Below are 19,587 nucleotides of genomic sequence, written 5' to 3'. Positions count from 1 at the left end.
CCTGCTCCCTACCGTGGTCCGCAGGCTGAGCTTGAGGTGACCTCCCCGTCGGCGACAGGCTGGGGACACAGCAGAGTTCGTGGGTCCCCTTAGTGTTCTGCGTTTCCTCTCCAAGAGGAGGGCTGGGGCCGCGTGAGGCGTGCACGGCTCCACCCCGCCCATCCTAAACGACCAAGTACTGTGCGTCCTCACGCAGTGTGGGAGCAGCTGGGGCCGATTCCGCCTCGAACAGTCAGTCCCTGACCTCGGCTTCCCGCCCACAGCAGCAAGGGTCTTCCTGGCACCACGGCAAAGGGACTGCTATCTCTTTCGCCTGCCAGGAACTGAGCTTGAATACTGGGCCCGAACACACAAATCACCCCCTGCACCAGCCACCCTGAGACCTCCGCCCGGCCAGGGAAATCGAGCTGAGGGGCAGCAGGTGGTGAGACCCGGGCCGCCCCAATGGGTGCACAGGTGACCCTGCCGGACAGGTGTGGGCATCCAGGCGCTCCACACGCACCTCCGGGGCAAGAGTCAAGGCTGAGTCAGAGGGTACTGAGGAAGGGCGGGGATGTAGCTCAATGGCGCCACACCTGCCTGGCAAGTGCAAGGTCCTGAGTTTGATCCCCAGTACGGGGGTGGGGGTGGGTGTCACAGAAGTAGAAACGATTCCTAATCATCCCAGACTGATAGAAACTAAAAACATGAAACCTAATCTTAAATAAAATATAAATATTTTCCATTTTGGCAGCATCTTACGTCATTTCAGAGCTAATGTGAAGGACACACACTCACGACCCACACGGAGGGACTCAGAGGGGAGGGGGTCCGGGGCCAGGTCCAGGGCAAGTGAGGGAGAGCAAGGGTTAAAAACTCCAGGTTTGGGCTTTCAACCACGAGGTAGGGCCAGACACCCCTAGAGAGCTGAGTGGGGGGGGAACCCTCCGGGACAAAACTGAGGGAGGGTGAGGAGGCCTAGCTTTCTCAAGTGGAGAGGGGTGCCCACTCACTCACAAGGCCTGGTCCACCAAGCAGAAAACCTGGGGTGGGAGACACGAAAATGTTTAAATAAAGTGAGCCGTGCGAGAGGAATGCTTTGGGAGAGGTGGGTTGGACGAGGAGGCAGACCATGAGGGAGGAGGCACCACGGGGCGAGCTGACAAGGTCCGGGCTGAAATCCGCACAACCCAGACACCCTGCACCTGCCCCAGGCCGGACCTGGAGGCTCCGGGGACAGGTCCAGGACAGCCAGGGCGGTGCGGTGGGCCCGAGATGCCCCCAGCTCAGTAGGCAAAGGCACCGGTGGAATTAGTGGAGACAGGAGTGGCGCTGGGCTGGATCAGCTCGGCCAGAGCCTCATAGGTGCCCACCACGAAGCCCACGAAGCCCAGGAGGCTGATGAGGGCGTCCTTGGCGATGGTGACCAGGCGCAGGCCCTCGGAGGAGTAGGTGGCGATCTCCAGGAGCGGCGGGATGATGAGGGCCAGGGCGCTGCTGCTCACGGAGCCCACCAGGGAGATGACCAGGTCCAGGCGGGGCACGAGGATGGCCAGCACGCCTAGGAGAGAGCACAGGCGCGGTCAACAGTGCTCACAGTGGAGATGGCGCAAAGACCCCACCGACCTTCCCCTGGGCTGATGGACGCCTGAGACGTGGAACCTGAGACGTGGAACAAGCAGCGTCTCCGGGCTCCCATGGCTTCCATCTTTCTAAAGAAAAGAACCAAAGCCCACTCCAGGGCCATTGGGTCTCCACCAAACGAGTGCGGCTGTGGAGCCGCAGAGGGGCCAGAGCATTTCTGAGCAAGTGCTCATTCTCTTACTACTGATGTCCATGCAACACACACACCTCAAGTGACAAGACGAGAAAGGACTGGGGAGTGGGGACACAAGCCTGTGATCTCGGCACCGACAGAGGCTGAGGCAGGAGGACCCCGAGTTCAAGTTCCTGCCTAGGAACTTAATGAGACCCTGTCTCAAAATTAAAAATAAGAAGGCCTGCAGATGTAACTGAGGGATAAGCGCACACCCGGGTTTGGTCCCCAGTACCACAAAAAACCCAACAAAACAAAGCAAGGAGAGCAACTTTCTTCCTGGAGAAGGTACCATGAGCGGTGCAGTAGACAGTGCATCTTGCACAGTGGGTAACAAGTTCTGTGAGCAGCTTGACCCTCAAGCCGCTCCCGTCTGAAACTCACCAAGCAGAGGCGGGAAGAACAGTGGGCCGTGCCAAGCCCCGCCACACCTCACCAGTCACGCAAGACGGTCGGTGTGCGGAGAGGGCTATGCGGACCACACTCAGCCCTGGGCCTGGGAGACCCCGTCCCCGAACTTCCCACCAGCTGAGCAAAGAGGCTATGCGGACCACACTCAGCCCTGGGCCTGGGAGACCCCGTCCCCGAACTTCCCACCAGCTGAGCAAAGGTCAATGTGTCACAGGTTCCCTGGGGACTCTGGGTGCTGGAATTCGACGATGCTGATAATAAGGGAAACTCTGGAGAAGTGTGGGCTCCTTTGTACATTTGCTCCAGTTTTGTGGGCATAATGGGAAGACCAATTGCTTTCTGCATACACAGATACCACAAGTGTCAAGTGACGTAGCCCGGGGACACAATACACACGAATGCCCTCCCCAGGGTTCATCTGGTTGCTCTGAAAAGCACATCCACCTGTCAGTTATCAAATAAAGACTGATGGGCGGTCTCTCCCCCAGCTGGGTTGCACCTGGACGTCCCGAGTGGGGAGACTGCGCTCCGGGGTTATCTAATCCCTGGTTCCTAGGCCACATGAAAGGGTCCAGTGGCATCCTGAGACCGGATGGTACAGGAAACGCTTCCCGGAGACCAGACTCGCACACAGCAAGGCGATGCAAGACGAGGAGCAACCGCCAGGGGGCGTCAGATCCGAGCCTAACGCCGCTAGGCATGGGGCAGCTCCGCGGCTCAACCCTGCAGCCCCAAGCCACGATGGCTGCGAACCTCCACTGCCGCGCACGGGGCAGACACAAACACCCGTCACCGCACAACACTGGCACCATGAGCACCCACTGGGTGGGTGGCTGCGCCTCGCGCATGTGGGTCTGTAATCGTTCTGGCTCCCGGGAAACAGAGGCCTGGGAGGTCCACAGCTGGGTGACAGAGCCAGGACTAAGTCCAGGACCTCCAGTGGAGTCCCTGGTAAGGAGGGCGCCCTTGGGACTGGACGGGTAGGAGGAGCTGAAAGCGCAGGAGGCTGGCAAGAGGAGGGAGCAGGGCTGTGGGGTCGGCAGGAAGATCCCGACTGGGAAGAGGGGAGGACGCTCAAGGCAGCTTTCTGGGTGTCTGTGAGGGACTCCGTGACCAGGCAGCCCTGACGCCCCTCAGCGTTGCTGGACGAGGGTTTCAAAGCGTGATTACAAATGGGTATGAGGACACTGCACGCTCTGTACCCCGGGACAGTCCTTCCTCTTCCTGTTGAGCAGGCCGGGGCAGTTCCCCTTAACACCTCCACTGCTCTCAAGCCTTTGGAAGCAGAGGAAAGCAAAAGGCAGGCTTTTAACTTGGCCTGAAAGAATGAATAAATAAGTCTATTTCAGTCCTTAGCTCTTTCTAAAATAACCGGAGTTGGTGATATCCCCACACCTCGAGGGTTGAATCTGGAGGAAAACTGGAGGTGACAAGTGCAGGCTGGTGACAACGCTGTTTCTCACCGGGGTGATCTGAGGGTCCCGGTCTGCGGGGTACTCACAGGGCAACTCACACCCTCTCTGGGTTCAGGGCTCCGCACGCCTAGTGTGACTCTCAGGATGGCACATGGGCCTGTGGGGGTGGGAGAACCACGCTGCAGGGAGCGGGTGGTGCAGGATGTGGGACTCCAGACTCGCTCCCAGCAGCAGCAGCAGCAGCAGCAGCAGCACCAGCACCCACGAGCTACCACGCAGATTCCTTCCCCAGCTGCTAAGTAGGGGCAGTCAAATGAGGTCGCGACGGACAGCACTAAAGCCACGTGATACACACATCCGTGTTTGCCGACCTCACCGCCGGGCCCAGGATGAAGGAGCTCGCCACTCTCAGTTTACTCACCTACAACACCTACAGTTGCTTTAATCCTGGATGACCACAGAAGTCACAGCCAACTTGGAAATTAAGAGACTGAACGATCCAGTGTTGGTCATGCTGAGCATGTTCAGGATACTGCCCTCAGCTCAGGGCAGCCGGAAAGCACCAAGTGCTGCCTGAGAGTGGCCCTCACAGCTGTGCCGAGCAGGGAGCTCCAGCCCATCCAGCTTTGTACCCAGAGAGTGCGAGCAAATACTCAAGGGCCAGCCGTAGGAGCACAGCGGGACACACAAGCCCACCAGAGGACAGAGCCCTGCGGGGATGCACGGGTCAGGGCTTGTCCCTCCCATCCTGGAGGGCTGTCACCTCACCACCTGGTGCTAAGATGGAAGGACACCTGCGACAGGAGCCGAGGGTGGACAGAGATGTGCTCCGCCCTGCGACAAGAGGTCACGAAGCCTACAGGGTCAGAACCATTTCTTAGAGAGACACCTTGCACTTCCCCATACTTTATACGCAATCTAAACCTTGCTCTTTTTACTACCAAGGAGATGCAAGATAAGCTGCCTAATGTCCTTAACAGAGATTTATAAAGGAACAAACACTTCTTCCCCACAGGGCTGCAGAAGGAAGTACTCTTCCTGCCCTGGCTGGACAGACAGCTTTCTGGCCTGACACTGCCAAGGAAAACAGGGGAGAAAGCATGAAAGATGAGCCCTACTTGGATGACGGGGGACAAGCAGGAGCAGGATGCCCACACCAAGCTGGCATCAGAGCCCCAGGGCCCAAGAGCAACATCCATGTTTTGCCACCGTGCAAAATGCTCCAACGCTGGGGCAGCAACTGCCTGCTTAGGAAAGATGAGAATGTATTCCCTGCTGCAGCAGCGGAAAAGGGGACAGAGGACAGCCTACCCTCGACCACACGGTGAGTCAAGAGGCTCCAGAGTATTACAAAACATCTTCCCCGCGGGTCCAGACACACTAAGGACATGATCTTGCAACTGCTGAGCCATCATGAGGCCAACGGTCGTGCTCAGAAAGGGAAATGAGTGGGATGCGGGAGCCTGTGGTTTCGGACCAGCCTCAGAAAGAGCTGACTTCTTATGCACAAGAGGAGAGCAAAGCATTTGAAAGAACAAACGCACCTTTACAGAAATACTCAGCTCTTCAGCCCCTGTGTCGGGAAGCCTTTGCTGCTTTTCTTCTCCAGTCAACGCTCGTGAAAACCATCCTGTTACTTCTTTCTTTCTTTCTTTTTGGTACCGGCGATCGAACTCCTGTCCTTGTGCTTGCAAGGAAGGTGGCAGAACCACTGAGCTAAATCCCCGGCCCACATCCTGTTACTTCTTAATGTCTGACAGTCCACCTTCAAAATTAGTGAGGGTCTTGAACAGGTTTATCATTTCACTAGGTGGGGGTACAGACAGGAAAAATATGAAAGCAAGGGAAACAATCCAGCTATCTATTAAAGGAGTAGCATAACTGTTATCCACCAATACAATGGAATGTCAAGAAAACAGGAAAGACTATGTCTATATTCATGATATAATAATAAAGTGAGAACGAAGTTATGCATATCCCATGACTGATAATGTTTTTACACTGCACCGATGAGCATTAAGACAAAGATAAAATGCAAAGTAAAAATTATTCTGTTAGGTCAGTGGGATACGGAGGAAGTCTTTAATCCCCAAATGTTTCTACATTAACTATCCTTTTTTAGCACAATATTTACATAGAAATTATAACCAAGCCAAGCCACAGAATTTTGGCATGGGGAGAAACCTCAGAGATCACAGGTACTTCACAGTTCACGGCCAAGGAATCTGAGACCAGCGTGGGTTCCTGAAGAGGCCCGCAGTTGCCGGGTCATTAATGCCGCTCACTGCCTCTTTCCCTGCAGCTGCAAGACTAAGGATGGGAAACGCCAGAAGATCCCGCCTGAGGCTGCGCACTCCAGTCTGGACAGGCCTCGTCACAGGTTCGGTTTCATGTTATTACATCTCCTGTGTAGTAGGTTTCTGAAATTCTCACACCTAAATGAAGCAAAACGTTCCGCACGGCAGATGCCACAGAGCATTCGTACCGCTGACAGAGCGGGCCTCTTCCAGGCCCTCCGTCTACACAGGCGTCAGACAAACTGACCAGGAGCCCAGAGGAAATCCTGCCCCACTCCATCACACACTGCACACCGCCCTCTGAGTCTGTCTTCCCCTCCCCTGCTCTCCGCCAGGCTACAAAGAAGCAAGAGACAGTAGGCATCAGCTACGGGAGAGCGCGAGGAAGCAGGGACGGGGGAAGACGTGAACCGCCAGGAGGGGCTGGAAGTGAGGCTGGACCCGATCCCCTGCTCCCCTTGGAGACGGTGATAGGGAAAACTTATAAATAACAAAAACCTGTGAAGTGTTACAGTGTAAAGTGACTTCTGCTGTCTCTAACAGCAGTTTGTTGATTTAGCTCAAAACTAGTAGGCACCGAAGGCACTAATTGCTGAAGGAGGCATTGGTCTGACCCTGAGATAACAGGGCAAGGTCTTGAGCTCCCAGAGAGACTGAAGCCACCTGATCGCAAAAGTGTCAAGATTAAAAAGGACCAGTGCCAACGTTCGCTCCCCCGACCCTGAACGCCCCCTTCCCATGGACTAGGATAGATAACTAGTGAATCTTAAAGGTAAACTCCCCAACTGCAAAGAACTGTTACGTCTGGGTTGAAAAGATGAACTATTCTGTGACCGTGATTGAACCGTGAGAATGGAATGTAACCTCCCAAAGGAAGTCAGGGTTGCGAAACCCTATAAAAGGAGGAGCTGTAACCCAGTGTGTCGTCGATCCAGGCATGGCTTATGTGGGATCGACCCTTATCGATAAGTAAATTTGTTATTTTGCTTCCATTCTGCTGCCTCTCTGTGTGTCACTACTGATTCCTTCCGTAACAACGGAGGGCAAGGAAGCAGAGAAAATTTTGGAAAAAAGACAAGTGCCAGAAAAGGTAGTGACACAAGCTGCTGATGAGATGTATGAGTGTGATATCAAAGATTTACAACCGGGCGTGGTGGCACACGCCTGTAATCCCAGCACTCGGGAGGCTGAGGCAGGAGGATCGCTGTGAGTTCGAGACCAGCCTGGGCTACATAGTGAGTTCCAGGTCAGTCTCAACTACGTAGTGAGACCCTGTCTCAAAAAAACAAAACAAAACAAAAAAAGATTTACAATCATAGACCTTGCGCCAAAAGACCTGAAAGGACTGAGAGGCAAGGACAAAATGAACTCACACAAATACATTAGGCTGATGCTACCCTGAGAGGCCTCTCCTGGTTGCCGTAATCACTTCAGAGTCTCCAGGGAACGGAAGGAGCCAGAGAGCTCTCTGAGAGGAGGGGCCGCCATCTTTCACGCTCAGTCCCAACAGACCAGAGGGGAAAACAGCCGCCCGCGCCTAAAGATCAAAAGCAGGCTTGCTTTTTTAAGCATCACTCTGCAGAAGGGAGGTGAGACCACAAGAGACGGTGATAGGGAAAACTTATAAATAACAAAAACCTGTGAAGTGTTACAGTGTAAAGTGACTTCTGCTGTCTCTAACAGCAGTTTGTTGATTTAGCTCAAAACTAGTAGGCACCGAAGGCACTAATTGCTGAAGGAGGCATTGGTCTGACCCTGAGATAACAGGGCAAGGTCTTGAGCTCCCAGAGAGACTGAAGCCACCTGATCGCAAAAGTGTCAAGATTAAAAAGGACCAGTGCCAACGTTCGCTCCCCCGACCCTGAACGCCCCCTTCCCATGGACTAGGATAGATAACTAGTGAATCTTAAAGGTAAACTCCCCAACTGCAAAGAACTGTTACGTCTGGGTTGAAAAGATGAACTATTCTGTGACCGTGATTGAACCGTGAGAATGGAATGTAACCTCCCAAAGGAAGTCAGGGTTGCGAAACCCTATAAAAGGAGGAGCTGTAACCCAGTGTGTCGTCGATCCAGGCATGGCTTATGTGGGATCGACCCTTATCGATAAGTAAATTTGTTATTTTGCTTCCATTCTGCTGCCTCTCTGTGTGTCACTACTGATTCCTTCCGTAACAACGGAGGGCAAGGAAGCAGAGAAAATTTTGGAAAAAAGACAAGTGCCAGAAAAGGTAGTGACACAAGCTGCTGATGAGATGTATGAGTGTGATATCAAAGATTTACAACCGGGCGTGGTGGCACACGCCTGTAATCCCAGCACTCGGGAGGCTGAGGCAGGAGGATCGCTGTGAGTTCGAGACCAGCCTGGGCTACATAGTGAGTTCCAGGTCAGTCTCAACTACGTAGTGAGACCCTGTCTCAAAAAAACAAAACAAAACAAAAAAAGATTTACAATCATAGACCTTGCGCCAAAAGACCTGAAAGGACTGAGAGGCAAGGACAAAATGAACTCACACAAATACATTAGGCTGATGCTACCCTGAGAGGCCTCTCCTGGTTGCCGTAATCACTTCAGAGTCTCCAGGGAACGGAAGGAGCCAGAGAGCTCTCTGAGAGGAGGGGCCGCCATCTTTCACGCTCAGTCCCAACAGACCAGAGGGGAAAACAGCCGCCCGCGCCTAAAGATCAAAAGCAGGCTTGCTTTTTTAAGCATCACTCTGCAGAAGGGAGGTGAGACCACAGGGAGAGCCAGGAACCACGAAGCAAGAAATCAAGAGGCATTTAAGGGCAGCATGAGATCTATGAGGACTGAGACCTCGGCCTCCTCAGGGGTGTGGTGGACACAGCACAGACCTATTTTTCCGCTAGGAACCGCTGTGGAAAAGGGCACATTATTTGAACTACCCCCTCCCTGTCCTCCAACGCCCTTCGGCTTCCAGAATGGGGCCACACACACCACGGTCCACATGGCGGCTGTCCTCTCAGCCCTCAAAGCCACGGTGTCCACAGAGGACTCACGTATCTGAACCACAACGCCAGGGGAGCTGGCAGGAGGGTAATTTCCACAGTGCGAGCAGCCCGTCCCACCACCACACAGGGAGACAATCCTGTGACCGCAACGCGCCTTCTGTTCCTTTTTGTGCCAGCTGCTCCAAGCCCTGGCTTAGCTGCCTTGTGGGCCGTTCAGGAAGGAACCTGAACCACAGAGCCAGACTCTGGGTGGTGGGGAGCTGTGGGCAGCTGTGTCGCCTCTGCCTTTGCCTAAAGAGAAATGCACAGGGCCAACTCTGAAGATCATGGAAGCCTGCACCTCCTCGGTTCCAGTGAGTTCTTTCCACACACAGATCCAGGACACTAAGTTTCCACCCACTATCCTGGAAGTAAATTAAGAAAGGAACTGCAGGGGCCGGAAGAGGTTCTCAGGGGACTGGTGTTCGTCCACTGCTCACGCTGGCGTGGGTGGGTGAAAGGACAGGCAGCCTCTTGCTTGCCCTTTTCTTGCTAACAGACCATCAATAAAGTCACTGCTGATTTCTTGGGCTATGAGCAAATGCCAGAGAACATTCACATTTGTCTCTGCATTTGAGTCCAGCGCAGTTAGAACTCATACAGACCAGTCTTTATTCCAGAGACTTAAACTGAGTAAGGAAATTCCCAGGGAAGTCTCAACATAATAACCAAAGAGATTCTTGTCCCAAAAGAATAAAACCTGAAATAAAAATGCCAAAAATGATAAATATATCCTTCAAGTACTTTATTTGAAAAACTGCAAATCTCCTAGAAATGTAAATTAGACATAGACCATTTTCCCCGGGGGATTCCCTAGCCTACTAGCTCACAGACACAACAAGAACAAATTAATTTTTTTACTAATTTCTATTAGTTTTCAACTAAGAGCAAATAAAGTGACGTCCATGTATTTATTTATTTGTTTGTTTGTTTCAAGGCGGGGTCTGCCTAAGTAGCCCAGGCTGGCCTCCTGCCTCAGCTTCCCAAGGGCTGGGACTACAGTTGTGCACCACCACACAGATGCCTAATGACACCTTTTTTTAAACTACAGCCCTTGGCAGGTGATTGGGGGAAAGGGAAATCAAACAGCCAGGGATTTAGCTCAATGGCACCATGCCTGCCTTGAAAGTGCAAAGTCCTGAGTTCAACCCCTAGTACTGGGGAAAAAAATTTAAAAAGAATAAATCAAACACCTAGGTGAATTAAGAGACACTTTCTAAGAGACATATTTTATAAGACAGACATAAAAAAATGTCTATCATCCCAGCTCCAGGTGAACTGTGAAAAAAAAAATCCAGGCTCAAAATGAACTCTTTGAAAAAACAACGCATTTCCTCTATCAAAGGGCCCTGTCCTCACTGCGACCTGGGTCCAGCAGCCCTCTTCCTTTTACCATACTGCTTGGAGCTGACACCGCAGCTGCTCACACCCACCCCTGCCAGCGCATGCTGCTCCCGTGTCCCTGAGGCTCGGGTGTGCCGGGTTCTGCCCTCAGCACAGGCGGCTTCTCCGGGCCTGGGCCCTGGGGGGACACAGGGCGCGGTAACTCACAGGTCAGGCACACCATGGCGGTGCGCACGGACAGGTCGACCAGCAGCCTGCACTGCTCAGGCACTCGGGACACAAAGAAAGGGACGATGATCTCGGCCGGGACGTAGAACTGCAGCCCGTACGTGAAGAAGATGCCGATGGAGTAGAGCAGCTTCACCGACTGGTACAGCCTGCAGAGAGAGCACGGCTTCAGCCGGAGCGCAGGGCTGCTGCAGCACCTGAGTGCAGAGCGGTGACCTGGAGGTGGAGCTCAAGGTCACGAACCCACGCGCTCTTGGCCCTTGCAGCCCCATTCAGGAGCTTTCCTCGTGCACAAAAACACACATGCAAAATATTTAACGTGCAGCACTGTTTAAGGGTGAAGGATTGAAAACAAAATGTTAACGAGCGGGGAACCAGTTGAATAAGTCATGGTGTCCCTACGTAGCTCTTAAAAACTGTGACACTGGACTCTGGGTGCGGACACAGAACTGTCTCCGCCATGCGCACTGCAGAAACACAACATGGAGCAGGAGGGCGTCTCCCACATTCTCGGCCGGAGAGACGAGTCCTTCCGTGCACATCCGACACACACGGGAGCTGGACAGCTCGAAGGAAACACGAGACTGCAGGAGTACAGCTGCCGGAGAAGGGGCGGTACAACCGGACAGTGTCTGTATCCCTGCTGAACATCCGAAATCTTTCACAGGTCTGTGAGCAAATACCCTTTCAAAAGTACGAAGCGAAATATAACATGCCTTTCTAAATCCCTCCCATCTGATTCCACACTCCTTAGAATCCGACGGCCGCCGTGCAGGATGCATAGAGGAGCAGAATCCTTTCCTCGCCACGGTGGCGCCTTCCTAGCACAGAGCATGAGCAGCTCCCCGAGAAATGTTATCTCACCGTGGGACATCCCCACTCGTCACCCCAGGGCCTGCTCCGGGCAGAGCTCACAAAATCACTCATGCATATGACGTGATTACGCAAGGGACGGTCGCTCTGGTGCCACAAAGCTCCACATCTCCTGCGTTACCCACTGAGAGGGCTTGGGCTCCCCTGTTGGAAGTCCACGGTGTGGTCGTATTACGGGTAGAATGAGTGCTGAATTTCTCAGGGGTTCAAGAGAATAACCGGACGATTTCTAACATCATCTAACCAAGAGCACGTGAGGGGAAAGCCTGAGTTTGGTCAGAAGTTTCACACACGTCCAGATAATAAAAATGCTTGGGAAAAAAGCATCAGCAGGCGGCTCCATAACTAAAGCAGGCTCAAAGCCTCTGGATGGGGGGATACGTGGAACCAGGGGAGTCACAGGTGGGGAGACCAAGGACTCTGCACCTGAACAGACCCAAGAAGGCGGCACAGCCAGGCCTGGGGAGTCAGGGCGGGGACAGAGGCTCACTCGGGCAGTCAGATGACAGGGCCTTCTCCTGCTGCGACGGATGGGTCTGTCTTTTAGGGGAAGGTGATGCGGCTACACCAAGCTACCGTGCGGATTTTCCCTCTTGGAAGTAAAGAACTATCTGGACATTCTAAACAGGTAGCAGAGAAAGAGAAACAAAAACTTTCTGACAACAGCAGCCCATTTCAGTGCTGCCGCTTGGACAGCTGTGCCACAGACTTAAACTCCCAGGACACCTGCTGCCGTCTGGTGATAGACACCGACACCACTGGGCAGACATCTTCCTCGACTTTCTCCATCTGTCCTCATCCAAAGTCTCACCAGTCAGAGCGAAAAGCACACACTGGTAGGTCTGCCAGGCTGCACTACAAGGCTGTTTTTATTCCTTTGGGCACTGCAGGCTTCTCCGTATCTATAAACAGCTGCTCTCCACACAGAGATTTTCATGTTCAGAAGAGAACTGTTGCCTACCACACCCTGTTTCCTGCCTTTGTTTTATTTTTGCAGTGCTGGGCATTGAACCCACGGCCTCATGTGTGCTAGGCAAGTGTTTTACTGCTGAGCCACAGCCCTGTCTATCTACATATCTATCTGGTGCTGGAAGACTTCATGCTGAGCTACATCCCCAGCTCGTTTTTTGTTTTCTTTTTCTTTTTAATTTTGAGATAGGATCTTAGACTGGCCAATAAACTTGCAATCCTCTTGCCTCAGCCTTCCAAGCAGCTGGGATTGATTATGTGCCACACCCAGCTGGCAAACCCAGCTGGCATCTGCCTTTCTAGCAAGCCTGTCACCATGTGTCAGTCCCACGAGACACCCAGCAATTAAAGACAAAGGACTCCCGGCGCCCCAGCCACGGCGCGACCCACTGGCACACCAAGCCGTGACGGCCGAGGGAGAGACACTTCAGAAGCTACTAACCAAGTGCAGGCTGGCCCTCCTCTCCCCATCCATCTGGAACACTTGAGGCCAACAGAGTGGACATTGGGCCCGTCGTGGCGCAGGATTCCCAGAAGAAATGGCTACCAGTCAGCTGATCAGCACACAGATTCAGTATAAACCCAGACAGGACTCACTCAGCCAAACACACACAGAAGGGCAGGGCAGCCAGAGGATGGCAGCAAAGAGGGGCTCATGTAAGAGAGAGAGGAAACCCACCACCCTCTGCTCCCACGCTTTTTAACACCATCCCCTGCTCCTGGGGGTTTCAGTCCTGCCCGACATACCAGCAGTTGGGCAAGTTGAGGGTGATGCTGCCTTGGATACTGGCTCCGAATTGTAGGTACCCCAGGGACCCCAGGCTGATGTAGAGGACAGTGACAATGGCCATCCCCAGGTACAGGATGAGCGGGAATTTCTGGGGATCCTTCATTTTGTTTTCAAGAGGCAGAACCTTTGAGCAAGCACAGGAAGAAGCAAAATTAATGGCCTGCACGGTATTGTCGTCGGGAAGGAAGTCACTTCTTTATCCCCGGGGTTCTCTAAAAGCACATTTTACTGGACAGGTGAACAAACGAGCCCAAGTCATTTCATCAGAAATGCCACTCTTGAGCCGGGGATGTAGCTCAGTGATTCTGCTGCCTGCCTTGCAGGCACAACATCCCGAATTCAATTCTTGATGCCAAAAAAAGGAAGGAAGGAAGGAAGGAAGGAAGGAAGGAAGGAAGGAAGGAAGGAAGGAAGGAAGGAAAGAAAGGCCTCTCTCAGGCCCAGAGGGTACTCCAGAGCTCACCATCTCACCAGGAAGCCCTGCGAGGTGGGGACGGGCTTCTGGCCCAGGCCAGTCCTGTCCTCCTGTCACCCACAGGGCAGCGTGTGACAATCAGGAGGCCCTCACGGCAGGCCTCCAGCAAGACCCAACAGAGCAGCTCCAAATGCAAAGCACAGGCTGGGTGAGACGCCACCCGTTCCCCAGTGACCCGCCGCCTCCACTGGCAAACACAGGTGAATAGTCCCACCTCCTCGTCAGAGGACAGGTGTGTGACTTCACCAGGTACCCAGAGAGATGGGCGAACCTGCGCCCAACGCCCAGACTGCTGCTGCAAGCCCCCGACCCCGCTTTCTCAGTCCCCTCAGGCCCTTCCTCAGCTCTGGCAATGCAAAGGCCACCGGGAAGGGCGCTCATGGAGTGGCATTGTGACGATCGACCGTCACAGCCTGCAACTCCGTCCCGCCACTGCACACCCGCCCTGCAGTGCCTGCGGCCGGGAGGCACGGTGGTCTGCGCCCTGTATGCCTCACACCCCCGTGCAGCAGCGCTTCCAGGGGTCGCCAGGCTCCGCATTTCCACGTGGCCCTCGGCACCTGTCCCGCCCCAGTGGCAGGAGCTCAAGCTTCAGCGGACCCCGCGTCTCCACTCCAGTCCAAGGGACAGGCAGGGAGCACGTCCGCTCTGTCTCAGCAGGCCCAGGCCAGCCAAACGCAGAGAGCAGAGGGCTGGACGCCTTTGGCCGAGCGTCCCCCTGCCACTCTATGTGAAGGAAGAGTCGAAACGATGGAAAACAGTGAGAAATCTTGACGCAGCAGGGAATGTTTCTAGATGATGCTGTATGCAAGCCTCAGCTGATGAAATGAAGAACCGCCCTGGATGCGAGGGAAAACTGATAAAATCTCAGTACGACCTTCCTCCCCAAGGTTCCGGAGCTCTGGGCATCTTCCCACACATCTCAACCTCTTCTCTCAAGTGCTGAGTTCTTGAGACCAATCTCCCTGCAAACACGGGCCCGCAGAGGCCTCTGACCCAGCAGCGAGAGCCCCACGGTGAGTGTGGCTGTCCCGCCAGGCATGAGAAACACCAGGAAGGTGCGCGGGGCGGAGCGTAAACTCAGCAGGAATGGTGATCTAGGCGTGGCGCGAGCAAAGCCTCCCTGGACCCGTCAGCCTTCACACTTCCCACAGACACTGCCTGTGTGATTCCTCAGCGGTTTGGCAAAAAAGCTGTCTGGTTTTTTAGGTTTTCTTGAAAGTACGTAAGGTTTATTTTTTGTTGTTGTTGTTGTTTTTCCCGGTACAAGGGATGGAACTCAGGTCCTTGCACTTGCAAGGCAGGTGCAGTGCCATGAACTCTACATCCCCAGCCCGGGAGAAAATGAGGTATTAATGAAATTATATGGGGAGAGAAAGAAATGCCAGACAAGGAGAAGAGTTATCTCCTTTTCAGGCCGTTGGCCAGCTTAGAACTTTCTTTCAGAGAAGAGTCCTATAAGTGAAAACCAACATATGTACAGCTGAGTGCAGATGCCTCTTTAGGAAAAGAATTGGGAAGGTCACAGCAACAATGAGGAGAGAAGCCCAGCCTCGAGTGAAATCTACTCATTTACACACCGAAAATGCAGCACACCAATGTTCCAGGGCAGAGGAATTACTCTTGGGTGTATGGATTCAATAATTAACTCAAACATGTCATGAATATGAAAACCAATGACAAACGCTTAAAATTACACATCACTTCTATTCAAGGACTGGGACTGGGAAGCTTCCAGAGTCCCGGAAAGCTTATTCACTGAGGGGCCAGGACGTCTCCAGAGAGCCTCTCTGTCAGCACTGCCTCAGCATCAAGGCAGGGTGTGGGACCGGGAAGCGCTCCGCCCAGGCACAGCCCAGCTCTTACCATCCCGATGCCTTCGAACGCAAAGATGGCCGTGCCGAAGAACAGGGGGTAGGTCCTCCAGGATGCCACCAAGGGCAGGCGGCTGGGGTCGGGAATCCTCTGAAAGAGACAGAGAGCACGGGGAAAGGCTACCCAGAGCTGCACCCGAGGGAAAGAGGGCCCACCTCCTAATTCCAAGGTCCCACAAAGGGGGAACGGGCACGGTAGGGACCCTTGGCCCTGCAGTTTTTTTCTCTCTAGGTGGGTGGGGAAAACCCTATTTGCGTTGGGGAAAGACCAGCCCAGTGTACTACAAAAGACTCAGAGGCTAGAACTGCATAGGGCAGACCAGCCCCAGAAATCTGATTCAAATAAAAAACATCAAAAGATGATGGTGGGCTCAGTGGTTCTGCCGCCTGCCTCGCAAGCGCAAGGGCCCAAGTTCGATGCCCGTACCAAAAAATAATAATAATAATAATAATAATAAGGTAGGTGATGCTGTGCAAAGCTATTTAGCAAAGTCACTAAAAACCAGCACTTTCAATGTTCCCGAACAAGTGGCGAGTTACGAAAGGGGTCGTCCATCAACGTTATCACAGAATAATATTTACTGTTTAAAAAGTACAGACTGGGATGATGACCAAGTAGAACATGAAAACTACCTGGGAAATCACATTGAGACATATTTTTGAATTTATATAATCACTATGATATGATATGCAAGCAGCCCACATAAATGAAGCTGGAAGGATGTTGGTAAAGATTTAGATGGGCTCCTATGCTCTCTCTCTCCCTCTGTCTCCATTTCTTTCTTCCTCTCCCTCCCTCCCCCCGCCCCGTTTTGCAGTCCTAGGAACTCAACCCAGGGCCTCACATATGTTAAGCATGTACTCTACTCCTGGACTACAACCCCAGCCTTTCTTTTTTTTTCTTTTTTCTTTTTGAGGCAGGGTCTCACTAAGTCAACCCGGCTGACATCAAACTTGTGTCCGCCTGCCTCGGCCTCCTGACTATCTGGCATTACAAGTGTGTACCACCACCCCGGACTTCTTTATTTTTTCTTGTCAATGAGGCTTTATATTTGGGAAATATTGAGAGGCATGTGAAGAGTGTTGGGAAACATTGGGGAAAACACAGCAAAACAAACAGTAAAATACAGGCAAATAAAAAAGTCAATTGTTAGCTGAGCTATAGCACTTGGGGAGGCTAAGGCAGGAGGATTGCCAAGTTCAAGCCTACCTGGGCAACTTGGTGAGAGCCTGTCTCAAAATAAAACATGAAAAGGGCTGAAGATGTAGCTCAGTGCACAGACTGTGGGTTCAGAACAAAGTGGGGAGAGGACATCTGTTAACTACAGGTATCAGGCAGGCCCGTAGGGCCACTGTAGAAGGAGCCACAGCCACAGTTGCTGCTTGGTTCACCACTGAACCGTGCTCACCAGCAAGAAGAAAGGACTGTGGTCAGAAGCTGCCGATCTTCTAGAGCTTGGCTTTTACACCAAGTGCATACGTTCTGCTTACACTAAAAGAAAAGCTGGCTTTCAGAGTCAGTGCCTGTTCCAATGCACTGTGGCTCATACATAGTTTGTGCCCTCTACAGCTCGGGCTGCAACCCGACTGCCATTGTGACAATGCTGCACCACTGGGACGTGATTAGGTCACTAGAGGTATTAATGCCTCCTGTGTCAGCAAATGTGGCTAATTTCTGAGGGGATAAAAAAGCCCTCAAGGGACGAGATCCATTACTGCGAGAGCCTCAGAAAGCTCTCATGTCAGCCCACACCCGCTCACTAGGGCTGAGAAAGCCTGAGCATTTGTAATTTTGACAAACAGAGAGTTATCTTATCTAAACAGATTAGAAAAATTGATTTTTATTTTGATCTTAATTTTTCCCATTTTCCAATTGTACACACTGATCACGCTCTAAGAACTGAATCAAAAAAATTTGAAACCAGTGATTTCAGCACAGGGGACTGAGGGCACCTCACCAGGATGTGGGGCGGCATCTAGAGAACGTTGGGGGCACAGCTGTCTCTTCACCCGTGGGGTAGAGACCCGGGTGCTGCTGCCACCTAGGACAGTCCCACAATAAAATCATCCGGCCCAAAACAACAGTGCTGGTGCTAAGAACTTCTCATCTGAACAGCCCACACGTAGGGGACGTGGAACTCCTCACACTGCGCCGTCTTGCTCTGCTTGCCTCTCCAGTATTATTTCACAGGGTGGGGTGGTCCCGGGCTCGTACCTGGACTATGAACTGGTAGATCATGACCAGGCTGACCAGCATGCTGATGTTGGCCAGCAGGGAGAAGACGGACAGGACGCGGAGGTCCCGGATGAACACCAGCAGCACCAGGACGGGCAGGAAGGCGAGCATGTAGAGACGCGAGTCCATGGTGGGTGTCAGGATCACCGTCTCATTGTTGTGGCAGTTGTTAGTGGTCCCGTTGGCGGCTTCGATCACCTAGAATGAGGGGAAGAAAGGCGAAGGCCGTCCAGGGACAGCAGCAGCGGACGCCTCGACGAAGAGTTCCTCACTAGAGGCCCCCGCGTGTGAGCCAGGCCTCAGAGACACCGGCGGCCCGGGAGCCTCCCTGGAGATCTCCATGGCCACCAACAGCAACCCAACTGCCCGAGCTGGGTGTGAGCGCGGCTCTCTTAAGACAAAAGGATGGACAGACATCTTGGGGTTTCTCTGAGCCCCGCACTTCACATGAGAACCAAAACAAAAGAAACTGTGTCCATGAAGTACTAAAACCTGAGCTCTTTCGTTGACCAAAACTAGCTTGGCAGGAACCCCAAACAGAAATTCGACTCCTCTCTTGTCATTCTCACTCTTTGATCGGGACCCTACCTGTTTAAAGTTGTCAGCCAGAAACACAAAATAGACACAGCAGAATCCCAGCTGAGTGACGATCAGGAAGAAGTCCACTGTGCGCCTGGAGACGGGAGGGGGGGAAGAGAAAGATCATCACGACACAGGTGCAGACCCCAGAGAGACGGCGACTTAAAGGTGCCCGAAGTTACCGCAGACCCTCCCCAGCAGGCGGCGAGGACAACCACGACAAGCCCGTCCTCCCAAGGAAAGACTGTGTCAGCGCCCAAGCCTGGAGCCTCGGGAGGAAGGAGAGGAGGCTCCATCGTGTGGCTCCGGAGGTCCCTCTCTTGGTCTCCTGTCTGCTGTGCTGTGTGAGGTCAGGGAGTCGGCACGGCACAGCCCTCATGGCCACGGTGCAGCCCTGGCCTCCCACTGCCTGCCCACCTGCCCCATTTCAGGGCAGTTCCCACAGCTACAGGGAGCCCCTGAAATAAAAGATCTGGAAGAACACACTTCATGGGATCATGCTACAGCCTGTACCGAACACAACCTAAACATGCAGAACTAAACGTTCCCAGAAAGACTGCTGGTGGCTATGCAACTGCTGACATCAACCTTAGGGCCAACCCCAGGAAAGCCAGTGAATTACAGACCATCCCTAAATGTAGAGGTTTCCAGCTGTTTAACAGCTGGGAAGAACAGGTGAAATCTGTATGTGCTGATAGAGAAAAATATCTAAGACATCTTAGGAGAAAAAAAGCAAATTTCCAAATAGTACGTAATACAGTTCATGTGTGCAAAAAAAAATTTTTTTTTTCCAATCGTGAATGTTTATACAACCACAGAAAGTTCCAAAAGGGTACCCATGTAACTGTAAAAGTGTTCACTTTTAACTCTATGTCCTTCTGTCTTGTTAAAAAATGCTTTGACAGCCAGGCGTGGTGGTGCACGCCTGTAATCCCAGCACTCGGGAGGCTGAGGCAGGAGGACCTCTGTGAGTTCGAGACCAACCTGGGATACATAGTGAGTTCCAGGTCAGTCTCAACTACATAGTGAGATGCTGTCTCAAAAAGCCAAAAAAAATAGATAAATAAAAAATTTTAAAAAAATGATTCACCTATGAGAACACAGTTTAGTAAAAGGGAGGATTCTGGAAAACCAGGGAGAGAAGGAGGGAGGATAATTAAAGACCAACCAACCAAACAACTTCTAGTGAGCACTTGGCAAGCTGGCTTCTCCCAGCCAACAGAAACGGATTTTGCCAACAGAATGAGAGAATCTGTATCGCATGGTGAATGAAGCCAACTGAATGAAGGTAAG

The 19,587-nt window shown here is 52.7% G+C and overlaps 1 protein-coding gene across 4 annotated transcripts in view; it reads right to left on the bottom strand.

Annotated features, from left to right (window-relative positions):
- Positions 1 to 6: 6 nt before the first annotated feature.
- The window catches only part of LOC104873160 (proton-coupled amino acid transporter 1), a 43,502-nt gene continuing 23,921 nt past the window's right edge, over positions 7 to 19,587 (bottom strand). For 2 of the 4 annotated variants that reach the window (XM_010639705.1, XM_019209880.2), the window contains exons 6-11: positions 18,304 to 18,388; positions 17,695 to 17,913; positions 15,472 to 15,570; positions 13,088 to 13,254; positions 10,478 to 10,647; positions 7 to 1,540 (exon numbers count right to left, since the gene is read on the bottom strand). In XM_010639705.1, coding sequence (XP_010638007.1) covers positions 1,266 to 1,540; positions 10,478 to 10,647; positions 13,088 to 13,254; positions 15,472 to 15,570; positions 17,695 to 17,913; positions 18,304 to 18,388 — 1,015 coding nt within the window. In that variant the 3' untranslated portion in view covers positions 7 to 1,265. The remainder of the gene's footprint in view (positions 1,541 to 10,477; positions 10,648 to 13,087; positions 13,255 to 15,471; positions 15,571 to 17,694; positions 17,914 to 18,303; positions 18,389 to 19,587) is intronic. The other 2 variants (XR_002025904.2, XM_019209881.2) reach the window with 2 other exon arrangements.

Source organism: Fukomys damarensis, unplaced genomic scaffold (genome assembly GCF_012274545.1).
Source record: "Fukomys damarensis isolate Sample0158 unplaced genomic scaffold, DMR_v1.0_HiC HiC_scaffold_9, whole genome shotgun sequence".
Lineage (NCBI taxonomy): Eukaryota > Metazoa > Chordata > Mammalia > Rodentia > Bathyergidae > Fukomys > Fukomys damarensis.
This window is presented reverse-complemented; position numbering and strand designations above follow the sequence as displayed.